We start from the raw sequence: 12,646 nt of genomic DNA on the forward strand, positions 1-12,646 counted from the left end.
CCCCCCCTAGAATATTTTAAAAGATTTTGAAGCAATTTTTAGCAAGACAACTGGAAGTTTATATTTTAGAAAAAAATATTGAAACAAAGCATTTTAAGAATCATCTGTTTTCCATGAAAAGTTCTAGTTTGATTAATTGGGATCTTCCAATAAAAATGTTGAAACATTCCCAACCACGTCTAGTCTGAACCGGTCTTTTTGGCAATTAAGTGTTATAATTAACACTGGGGAACTGCAGACTTACTATTGTAGTGCATGTACTTGTGTAGCCATCGTACTCATAGGCTGTACATTTTAAATGTGAAGGCTTCTCAAAGTAGTAAACAGCAGTGTTTGAACAATATAAAAAGGAACATGGATCATGTTTTTGATTCCTCAGCTTTTTTGTTACCCAGCTAGAGGCACTCTGGGTCTGATACCACAATAGGCTAAGCATCCAGATACTTGGAGCTGATCCAAGTACCTCCTGAAAGTGGGGCTGCCAAGGATCCAAGTTGTGACCTGGAAAGCTCCAAATTACTCCAATTTAAGCTGTTAGCCTAACTTCTTTAGCACTTGCTCTAGCTTCAGTTTACCTGCTAGAAAAAATTACATACCACCTATAGACTTGAGATGGTATTACATTTTATATCTATAAAGAAAGAACAGCTAAAAGTTTTCTGAGCCCTCTCATAGTGCCTTAAAATGGATCTCTAAATGCCTTATTTTGGGAATGATACTATAAGGAACACAATGAAAGCTAACAAGCTCTCCTTGATGTGGCTTTGGCAAACGTGGCATTAAGAAACCAAGAGTGTACTTTGGGTAGAGGGTTTTGTTTTGGCACTAGACAGCTTTCATCACCTTAGCAGTCCTATTTATCATTGTCTTGGCAAAACACAGGGAAATTCTTGAAGTAAGAAAGCTAATTTGTGTAAATTATGCATATGCATATGGTGGAAACTTCAGGGATATAAAAGTATGAAACTCCTGCATACTAATTTGAAAATTGACTTAATTTATTAATACTCTGTCTCCTATTTCACATAGAAGTATAGTAAGCTTGAAAGGAGACTTACCAAAGGACAGGGAATCTAGATTGTGTAGGTAAAAGGAGAGTATCTATTGCAGTGCTTCCCAAACTTTTCCTCAGTATGACCCCATTTATGGCCCCATTTCCTCAGCATGACCCCTCATGTGGGGGTCACAACCCACAGTTTGGGAATCGCTGATCTATAGCATTAAGGCAACATGGACAAGAAGTTAGGGCATTGTGCTGGAACTTGTATGTCCTGAATTCTGGTTCTCAGCTTTCCCTCTGACCTGCAGTGATCCTGACTAGGTCATTTTACTGTTTTGTATTTCTGTTTCTCTATGGCATTTGTTGTTGATCTATTTAGGCTGTAACTCTTTGAGGGTGTAAGTTGTTTCTGTTTTAAACAGTGCCCACCAAAATCAGGCATTGACTTTTGGTTGAGGCCTGTTACACTGTAACTAGCGAATTGCCTGTCAGGAATGACAGATGAATTTTGAATAACAAAAACAAAACAAAAAAGGCTCCTAACTTTACGGCCTACCTACTCCTTCCCCTCCGTCATGGCAGCACTCCGCCGTGCCACCGCTGTTACCTCCTGTCTGTAACACTCTTGTTTCAGTAACCAATCAGAGTGCTCCAACAGCTTTACAGGCAGAGAGACAGATGGACTAAGTTTATATTAGAATACTAATAACATACATTATTCACTGAAAAAATATTCTTTGGGGTATTGATTGTCCAGTGAGGAAATAATGAATAACAGTCACTGAAACCATTGCTGAACTTTTCTTATCCCAGTATTGAACTAGGTACCCTTCTTTTCACACGATGAAATGATCAGAGTCTAATTTGACCTAGAACAGTCGTCCAAGCCATCACTTCTCTCTTGGTTTCGCTACAGCTGAATATTCCCTTCTCTCTGTGACTTCACCAAGTGTGAGTGTACCAACTGATCACCTTCTATATTTCACACAACCTTAAAAGTGAAGTTAAATATATACTAATATTGCTACTGTAGACAAAAAGTTCACTGTGGACATAGTTTACCTCCGACTTTTGGCCTGAAGCTAAAGTGTTTCAACCCTTAGTCAGGGTTGTTGGTTGTAGCCATGTTGGTCTAAGGACATAAGCAGAGAAGGTTCTTTGGGTAGATGTGATATCTTTTATTAGACCAACTAAATAGTTGAAAAAATTGTTCTTTGCAAGCTTTCAGGTGCACACGCCCTTCTTCAGACATAGGGAGACTTTGTTGGTGTGTGCGCTCTCCTGGCTACAACAGAAGCCAATATCAACTCTTATTCAGGTTTTCTGGGACACCTACATTTGATTCACAGAAGAAAATTTCCAGTGCGTTTCCCAGAAGTACCTTTTCACATATCCAAGGAATCATTTTCCACCAAAACCCACTTGAGGGAAAATGATGGCAACAGGCATGGATAACAAGCACGAATCTGTTTTTTCTTTCATGCTTTTCATGCGTTTTTCTTGATTTTCCTAATACCACATTGTCAGTATTAATGACAAATCAAACACTTCTGAGTATGTTACCTCACACTGTTTGTGACTATTCATATTTATTCATCTGGAAAAAACTTGTCTGTGGCTTACTCTAAACCTATAAGTCACTCTCACTGAAGTTATATCCAGGTTCAGAAGTTCAGTACTAACCAAAATCTAGAAGTCAGTTGTCATTTACCTGATGCCATCTAACACAGACAGTTTAAATAGAGAGTTCTTGACTAAAGGCACAGTTCTTGATAAATTTGTCCAGGCACGTATGGATGATTTCTCTTGTTATTTTTCTGTGCTTTTATTTCCTGGATTCTTTGTAGTATGTAGCAGTACAGTCTGTATTACTGTAAAATAAATGGCAATAAGACTCTGCTGGCATTCCATATCTCTGCATTTTGTTTATGCCACCTAACTTAAAAAGGAGGGAAGGGGGAGAGAGAAAAAGGATTTCCTTTAATTTCATCTGCTGATGGATGCAACTTCCATGGTAACTAATGATAGCATTAAATGTTGCCTCTGTCATATAGATGTAAAGCTTTGGGATGTATAGTTGTGTATCAAGGGAGCTATTTGTGTCTGCATACATATGCCCAAAGAAAACAAGCCATAGGTAATTCTCCAAAACTCTAACTTCATTTACAGTCTTTTGTGACTTAAGTTTAAGCCTGTGGGATTATGGACAAACACTGAAATTCCAGGTCTCCTCTCCTCAATTTTCACTCTTGAAAAATGAGAAATGTCTCTAAATCCCTCCTTTACTACTTCAGAAAAATTAAGCAAAGCATGGGCTCAGGTGGTTTTCAAGATAAGAGGGGCCCCACACTATGGAAATCTTAATACCGTAGATCAGTAATAAAATATTTAATCAATATGCTTCTTGGCAGGTTGCCAGTCAAAAGAGAAGCATAGGAATAATGTGATTTTTTAACTTTAGCCAATGATGAAATGAGCAGCTGCATTCAAAACTGACTGAACCTTGCTTGACTAAAAAGCTAAGGCAGCCATGGGTGCTCATTTAATGATAAAAGGAGATCTTCAGGTTACAGTTTTGATCTGATAAAGGAAGACCTAATGCTCTAGAGAACTGGGGTTTTCTGGCATCAGAGATAGGTTTGCACTTTAGTTTTCCCTGCACTAACAGTCATGTACCTGAAGAAATAAACTCTACTGAACAGGGCTGGGATTGGAGTTTCTCATCTATCTCCACTGCAGACAACTGATGTCTTGCAATATGAAACATGATTCTTCTTGTATTGTATGTCACCAAAGGTTGTTCAAACCTAACAGTCCCTTTGAATCAGACTATAGTATTTGACAGTCTTCTACAGTGGAGAATTGACTGTGTTGGCTAAATGGTGTCAGGACTAGTGTTTCTCTACATTGTCTTTTAAATTACCTTATTGTTAATGCATATCTAAAATGCACCAAATACTGGCTCGCTCAGCTCCTAGCATAAACTGGTATAACTTCAAAAAATTGGGGGGGAAGTTGTTTTTTCATAAAAGTCCCCAAGATGAAATAAGGGATCCTTTCAGGGGCTTTCCTCACTCATGTCAAATACTTTGCCTCTAAAACTTGTTTGTATATGTGAATTATTGGCACAACCCAGAGTACTTTCACCTGGCTTTCCACCCTCCTCCTTTAAGCCAACTTGTAGCATTTGTTCTTTCAAAATTTATTATCTGGCTTGTCTTCAAAGAGCAGCATTTGTGCCCCATCTTAAATGTGCATGGAAGGTGAAAACATAAAGAGCTGACCACACATACCATACACATGTGCTAAGATGCATATGGTTGTTTCATGTAACTTCTTTTTCCACTCTAGTTCTCAGGCAAAGGAAAAATAAAAATAAAACCTCTTTAGAATAAATTCCAAATGCTAGTTGAGTGGGTGATCTTATGCACATGCTTACAGAATAATCATTCAAAGGGAGCATTTGTGATGGCCTAGTCTGCTTACCTGTGTTCTACAGAATTTTTTCCCCAATAATCCCTAACTACTAGATAGAACAGGGCTGTCCAACAGGAGGCCATCAAGCCCTGTAAGCCTTAACTCACAGCCCATGGGTTCCCATCATCTTTGCATCCTTGGCTCTCTATGCTTTACCCATAGGTCTGGCCGCCACTCCCCTGGGCCATCACTACCTTTCATTGTCTGCTCCTGCTGCCATCACCAGCTCTCCCCATAAGGCTGATAGCATCTCTGGAGGCCCTCTATGCCCTCCAGCTTCTGCTTTCCTGCTGCTCTTCTGGCAGGAGGGTGGTGTGGCCTGCAGAGGAGGCAACATCCAGGCAACACAGCCCAGTCCTGTTAAGCAGCTGGACAGCCTTAGGTGAGAACAAGGCACCACCTCCTGAAATAAGATGGTCTACTTGCAGATTACTTTCATTCTGAAAACTTTTTAACTTATTTTCCACTTGAATGTATCAACCTTCATCTTTCCAGACATTGACTCTTGCTTTGCCTGTAAGTACTTCTTCAATTTTATATGTTTACAGACAGTGATAAAGTGTGTATCCTTCACTCTTATACATATGCAGCTTCTTTAGTCGCACTGTAAAGCAGGTTTTGAATGCTTCAAATAAGGGTTGTGGCTTTTCCCTGAGTCTCTTCCAATTTGCAGCATATGAATGCTGATATTAGCACTGGATGCAGTATTCCAATAATGGTCTCACTAAGGTGGTCTGGAGATGGAATAAAACCTTGCTGCTCCTAGGTCCTTACGGTCTGAAGGATTTCATCAAGGCTTTCATGAGTCCTCTCAGCCACAACATCATGTCTTTCAGACTATAAAGCCTAAATAGAGTTGAGCTGGAATAGGATTTTCTGTTCGGTAAAAACTTAGAGATCTTGTAAATCTTTCTCTTGTCTAGTAGTAAGGAAGAAAAAATGTAAGAATTGTTCACAGAAATGTGGCCACAGTAGCAGTCAAAACCAGGAAGGACACAAGGAGGACGGTACCACAGGCAAGGAAATGTTCTCTGAATATATTCCCAACATCATGCCATTCTACTGACTGGGCTGCACAGAAACCTGGAAGTCATGGGTTTTGGGGCTGTTAAGGAGTCAGGTGGACAAGCTGGTAGGAAATGAATGTGTTCCACTGGAATATTTCCAACTAGATCCAGCATAATGTGCAAACTGAGAATTCTTGTCCAGCTATTTGGAGTGCACTTGACATGCTTCTCAACATAACTTCCTTACTGAATGCTTAGATAAGTTACAATTAAACCTTAGTAGCCAACTCGTGTTCTCAAATTAGATCAGAACTTTAGCAGCAGTTCACATCATAATGCATATGTCATACTCTGAAGTAGCAAATCCCTAGGAAGACTCTTATTAAAAGCATGGCTGCAGCAAAACTGGAAGAAAAAAAGGTTTATATGGCCCTTACTGTTCTTGATTCCAGTTTTTCAAATGTAATTAACCCTCCAGTTTAAAAATATGGCTTCTGTTTGTGGTGACGTGGGTATTCCTGAGTGTTTATACCCACAAAAACTTCAAAGTTTGTTTTGTTCCTGTTACACTTACTTCCCATCAGTTGCAAAATGGCCATATAATGACTAGAAAAAGATGAGTCTGTGACTTAACAAGCTGCATTTGCTTATTTGAAGTTAGGAAATCGTGGTTCGGTGTCATTTGTCTTTAAAATCAATAAAATCCAAGGCTTCTTATATTTGTAAAGCTGTTTTGTAATGATGATTGAGGTTTCTTCTCTTATTAAAGGAAAGGACCCATTTTCAATGGAATGTTGTAGCTTTTTAGGGAATTCAGCCCTACTTGTTATATATAACAATTTACTTATATTTATATGTTATATATAACAATTTAAACTTCTGTGAGTTTAAGAAGCCAAATTGCTTCCCTATGTTACGGAGATCCAAAATGAGGGCATACAATATAAATGCAACTATGCTGTGTTTCAGTGTCAAAGACATGGGGCTAAATTGTCTCCTTCATTGAAGCATGCTTACAGCCTGGTGGGGGCTCTAAATAGTAAGAGTTGGCTATGATTGATAAGGAGCTTTATGCCGGCTGAGGATTTTCGTTTTGACAAGAGCCTGAATACAATGAGCAAGTGTGTTGGGAACACTGGCTTTTCTGCCTTAATGTGGGTTGAAAGTATCCCATCTTCTAGGCAAGTCTCAACTGACCAGTACATCCAAAGAATTTCACATTTGTGCTACTGGTGTAAGAGGGCTCTTAGGTTGAGAATGTGGCCCATTGTTGACGGCCATCTAGATTATGAGTTCTTAAAACGACATAAGGATAAACATATTTATCATGTTGTTGTTGTAGTTTTGGTCTAGCCCAACTTAAAGATTCTCTCGTGCCTCCACTGAATTCTCTTCATTTTGTGTGTCATCGTAGGAAATAAACACTCAGGCTGCAGATACATCTGCATCACCACATATCGCACATTCAGGCATTCATGCGGCAAGGTAGAAGCATGGGGAGGTTTTCTGACTATGGAAGATCCCAGGGTCAACCCCTCCCCTCCTCACCACCCCCCCACAAAAAAAAAGTGGGGTAGTGCATGCAGGGTCAGCACATGCTGGCCAAAACTGGAGCCTGGCCAGCCAGAGCCACACTCCAGCTGCTGGCCAGGCTCTGAGTGGCAGGATAATTTTCAGGGTAGTGAGGTTCTACCAGGACACCCCTGTGATTAGAAATCATTTTACCTATTGGTTTAGGGGAGAATAATGCACTTTGTAAAAATATAAAGGTCCAGATTTGATGCAGATTAAATTATAGGGGAAAAAGTGCAATCAAACCTGACTACTGAAATACTTAGTAACATGTACTTCAGAGTTCAGTTTCTGATCACCTTACAATGCTGGCTTTAAGCAATAATATCATATTGGATATAAATATCATTTACCAAATAATTGTTTGCTTGTTATTCCAGTAAACGGCTCCTCCATTCCCCACAAAGAAGCTATTTCAGTAATTCTTAAGCTTCTGTAATGTCATTCTATTCTATATAGACTCAAGGACAACGTCCAGATGAGCGCAGATGTTTGGTTCCCCGGGAACAAGTAGCAGTGGCACACCTTGTGCTGCTGCTACTTGTCCCTGGGGAAAACCCATGCCATGCATGCTCTGGTGTGCAGCTGGTTACCCTAGGTGAGGTGGGGGAGGTTGGGGCCAGCAACTGTGCCAGTCCCAGCAGCCTTACCTGAAGTCCTGGGGGTTGGGGAAGCTGTAGACATGGCGGTCCTCTAGCGGGAAACCTGGCCAGCAGCCAGAATATGGCTCCAGCCAGCCAGGCTCCAGTTTTTGGTGGTGTGTGCTGCTGCCATATGTGCCGCCCCACATCTTTTCCTGTTTTTATTTTTAACCCGAGGATTTCCCAGGGTCAACCCCCCCAGTCCCCACTGCAAGGGAGCAGTGCAGGGAATGCCTGAATGTGCAGTGTGTGATGCTGCAGACATATCTACGGTGCTACATACTGCATGGCCAGGCTCGTATGGACACAGCCAAGGAGCTGACAGGGCTGGCAGAAACCTACAGTAGAAAAGAATCCCTGTTCCACCCATTTTATTAAAGTAAGAAAAAGAGGCACCATTTTGATATCTCTAACTAATTGTACATTAAGGTTAGTTCTGTGGTTTGCATTGTTGCAAGAAGGATGACAGTAAGTCTTTTTTAAACTCTTAACTCTCATAATGGGAAGCGCCTTGAAATGTGACTCTGGGTCCATAGGCCATTTTTTCTTGTCAAGACTGGAGATGTGAAACAGAACAGCCAAAGCTTATAATGAAAAAAAATCTGGCATCCCCAAACAAAAATGGGGTCGGCCATAGCTACATTGTTTACCTAAATAAAATAAATAAAGCTGAGAGTCTGGGGAGTGGACACTGGATTGTAGGGATCTCTCCTTCGTGTATTTTTAAGACAGAGTTACAATTGTTGGGATTTTTGTGTAAGTAGAGAATGTACGAACAATAGGGATCACTCACTTTGCCTAGTTCTGAAATTCAGCCACCAGTGCAGAATAACATGAGAACAGTTTGAGAGGAAGTGTGGAACACTATATTCAACTGAAACTAATTACCTGATTAGATTTTGGCCTGGATGCCAGGGTTGACATCCAATGGTCTTGGCGATAATACCTGCAAACAAAGCCAAGTCTAGTCTTTTTTTTTTTTTTTTTCATTTAAGGACTCCAGACAAAACTTTTGAACTTGTGTGCTGAAAGTTAAGTATTGCAAAAATAGGCCACATATATTTAAAGCCCTGATGGTTCCCAGGCCTGTCAATAGGCACTTGGCACCTTTGAAAACCAACATGCTTACTGGCATTCTAATTTAAGCATAGGTTGACTTTCTTTAAATATAATGCAAAACCCAGCTTTCATAGCATCTTGCTGGATCCTCAGTACTGTCTCAAAAGAACATGTTATCTGTAGAATTAGTAACACTATCCCTGCAATGTTTCTGATTTTCCTTTTAGAAGTGTATCATCCAAAGACTGGGTTGATGTATTTCTTCCCAGTTCCAGATATAAACCATAATAACCTTACCCAAGAAGTAAGGTTACCTGGTTTGACTTCATACAGTACTTTTTTTTCCACCCACCATCATAAAAAGGGGACCTCTGAGTTTTAGTACATCAAGACTCTTGCCACTTCTATAACCCCTTCTTCCACCTTCTCAGTAATAATGTCTCTGTCTCTCTCTGGCTTTGAAGATGGCTTTGTAACTTTTTTTTAAGCTTTCCTGTCAGAAATCTTTGTGCAACATTCCAAGTGCCTGAAGTGTTTGGATGCTCTACATGTATTTATATAACATTAAACAAATGGTTACTGTTTATCTCTGGACTGTTGTAAAGAGACAAAGCGGCTATTTATTTTTTCAGAGAGATTTTTTAGCTTTTCTGGAAAAAAAGTTATTTTTTTAACTACATGCTATTACTTAAGTTGCAGTCCATTATCATTGGTAGAGGTATGTTTAAGCATACCTCTGGAAGGTGGTCTGACGTAGTGAGGCAGGTGGCTCAATGCAGGATCACCCTCTACTGGCCCGCCACAGGGAGCATGCTGGGTAGACATGTAGACAGCCTTGACCACTGCAGAGGGCATTTGATCTGGATCTTTCTGTTTGTCTGGAAAATCCAGAATTACCTTCACCTCCAACAGTGCTTTTCTCCTCCAGTCTCCTATCTTATACGTAGGAGGTTGGAAGAATATCTCAGGTATGTTGTTAAGCTCTGTATAGGTGACCTTGTTTTCTAAGGAGAAATGATAATTTGGAAGAGTTGCCAACTAGATCAAAATATTGGTCCACAAAATCCAGTGGGCAGTTTCTGACCTTGACAGATGTCCGAGAAACTCAACAGATGTATATTAAATAATCATTGCATTGCAAAATATTTTATTCCTATCTTCTCAGTAAAGTTTATTAACATCTTTTTTCAAATTCTACATATAAAAAAGCCTATTACTTTTTCAGTTCTACTAAACTATTTGCCTAGAATACTGTATGGTTAACTATGTTAAATATTTCTTCGTGGTACTCTTGAATTTATTGCTTGTTACCCACTGGATCCACCCCATCAATATATGTGGATTTATTCTTAAGGAGGCATCATAAAACCCAAGAAACTTGAGAAATAATATTAAGGAGGGTACTTTGATAAACACTACTTAATATCTAAATTGACTAAGTATTGTAGGTTGGAATTGACAAGGCTTGGATCTCATGGCTTCAACCAGTGACAGGAGAATTCACGTTATATAACCTTTTTGTTTTGTTTTGTTTCCTCTCTGAATGAGGTTATGCAGGTGAGTGATCACAGGAATGGCTGAGCTCCTCTGACTCCTGAATCTTGAAAGCAATCAGTTTTAGCATATACTTTTGTACCCTGACATTTTCCATTTGACCAATAAAAAGGTCAAAGCATCAGATTTCGAATAGACAACAATAGTGAGGTCTTAAAGCAAGGGATATTCAGCTTGGCCTTACCTCCTAGTGACCAGAAACTTGTTCTGGCTGGCACATTTGAGGTCCAATGAACCCTAGAAATTACCCAGTTTCTATGAAAACTAGATGCCTCTTGAGTGCTATTAGTATCCCAACTCCACCGAGAGGTTCCATGTAATTGAAGAAATCTTATGTTGAGCTCAGTGAAGGAGTTAATGGATGATAGATCTCTGGGAGAACTATGTATGTAGGAGGTCAAAGTGGGTGTTTTAACTCCATTAGAGCAGGTAGTAGATGTATTTTTCCCTCTAAAGCAGGTGCATAAAGTGTATGGTGATGCTAGCTAGAAAACTTGGTGAATAATATCTAACTGCTGAAAAAGTAGGCAACTCTCCTTTCAGATTAAATAAGGGTAACATGTATTTATATATGTATTTTCTAACTATTACTTACATTATTGTTGCAGGATGATCTGGAAACTCATCTTTTCCATTTTTCTGGTGGCAGCCTTCATTAGAGTAACAGAGACCAGGAAAAACCGTCCTGCAGGAGCTATTCCCTCTCCATATAAAGACAGCAGCACCAACAACTCTGAAAGGCGGCAACACCTAAATAAAGAAGTACTGGCCTCTAGCCAGGAAGCCCTTGTTGTTACTGAGAGGAAGTATCTTAAAAGTGATTGGTGCAAAACACAACCCTTGCGGCAGACTGTCAGTGAGGAGGGCTGTATAAGCCGTACCATCATCAACCGCTTCTGCTATGGCCAGTGCAACTCATTCTATATCCCACGGCATGTGAAAAAGGAGGAAGAATCTTTTCAATCCTGTGCTTTCTGCAAGCCTCAGAAGGTTACCTCCTTCACGGTGGAGCTGGAGTGTCCCGACATGGATCCTCCTTTTCGACTCAAGAAAATTCAGAAAGTTAAGCAGTGCCGGTGTATGTCAGTGAACCTCAACTCAAGCAAACAATGAGAGCAAGGATGTGGCTGCTGCTTGGTGTTACCACATCATATTTGCTGTTGCCTCTCCTTTCCCATGAGCACACTTATGGGCTGGTTATTTTTTTTTCTATCAGGAGGCATCTCTCCAGCAGGGAAGGATTTCTGTCACTTGCCTACTGGAAATAAAGCTTATCCTGGGCTATATTAGGCACCTTGCCATAAAGCTTCAGTATATCTATCTCCAATGTAATCTTCTTATTGAATTTTTAAGGGTGGAGCAGGCTCCAAGAATTTGGGATTGATCTTCCAGGTGACTGATGGCTGAGTCTGGCATTACCATTTCCACTATGTGGAAAAAGCCCTCTGCCCTACACTCCAGTACCCTCTGTGTGAAGAGGAGGAATCTTTTTATGGCTCTCGGTCTTCAGTCCAGAACTTTTCACTTTGAAGCGCTTGGTGCTGTTGTCTGAGGCTATGTGATGCAGAGACCGGACCCAGTACTATACTATGAGAAAGTGAGAGTCTCTAAAGAGCCTGATCGTGATAAAACAAGGTGAAATGTGGGATGATGAACTGTCCTAGGCTTAAGAGTGAGAGAGAAAAGCACCAAGGGAGGGGGCGAGGGGTGTTAGGTCAGCCACCACACTTGCTTCAATAGATTGACGATATAGTTCTTTGCTGTTGTGGTTAGAATATATCAAACACATGGTCTCTTCTGCAATGTCTATTTTGTAACCTAGCTATAGTAAACAGCTGTTTAAAGTATTATAGACCTAGCTATGTATATTTGTTTCTTGTGGTGGAAACTCTGGAGGCTAGATTAAAGCTTCTTGAGGAAGAGACTTGGGTGCTAGGTCAGTCACCTGACTTGAAACTGACAGAATTTGAATGGGCTTTCAGTAGATTCAACATTACTTTTTTTTAACTCCAAAAAGGACTGTGCACCATCCAGTTATTACTTTGTATTTATGCCTGCTGGGGTTTGTGTTTCACTTAAGTTATTAAAGCACCGTAGCACATAAGACAGACTGTAATCATTGTTGAGTTGAACACAAAAGTTGCCATACATGTCAGTCAAGTTAAGACTGTTGGGAGTTAGGACTGGTGTTTTCCATATGCGGAATGGAAATCAAGTAATTTTTCTGTTGTCAGAAGACAAAACAATTAGTAAATGCCATAAGAATGTGTCACTGCTATAGAAGTGAGGACGGATCGCTCACACTTCTATAGAAACTGGGAGGGAATGAGCTGTTG

General features: G+C 40.2%; 1 protein-coding gene across 1 annotated transcript in view; it reads left to right on the plus strand.

Moving 5' to 3' along the window:
* GREM2 (gremlin 2, DAN family BMP antagonist) overlaps window positions 1–11,488 on the plus strand; it is a 73,432-nt gene extending 61,944 nt beyond the window's left edge. The window contains exon 2 of the mRNA XM_006031828.3: window positions 10,919–11,488. Within this exon, the coding sequence (XP_006031890.1) occupies window positions 10,920–11,423 (504 nt within the window). The 5' untranslated portion in view covers window position 10,919 and the 3' untranslated portion in view covers window positions 11,424–11,488. The remainder of the gene's footprint in view (window positions 1–10,918) is intronic.
* The last annotated feature ends 1,158 nt before the right edge of the window (window positions 11,489–12,646 follow it).

This window comes from Alligator sinensis, unplaced genomic scaffold (assembly GCF_000455745.1).
Source record: "Alligator sinensis unplaced genomic scaffold, ASM45574v1 scaffold127_1, whole genome shotgun sequence".
Taxonomy (NCBI): domain Eukaryota; kingdom Metazoa; phylum Chordata; order Crocodylia; family Alligatoridae; genus Alligator; species Alligator sinensis.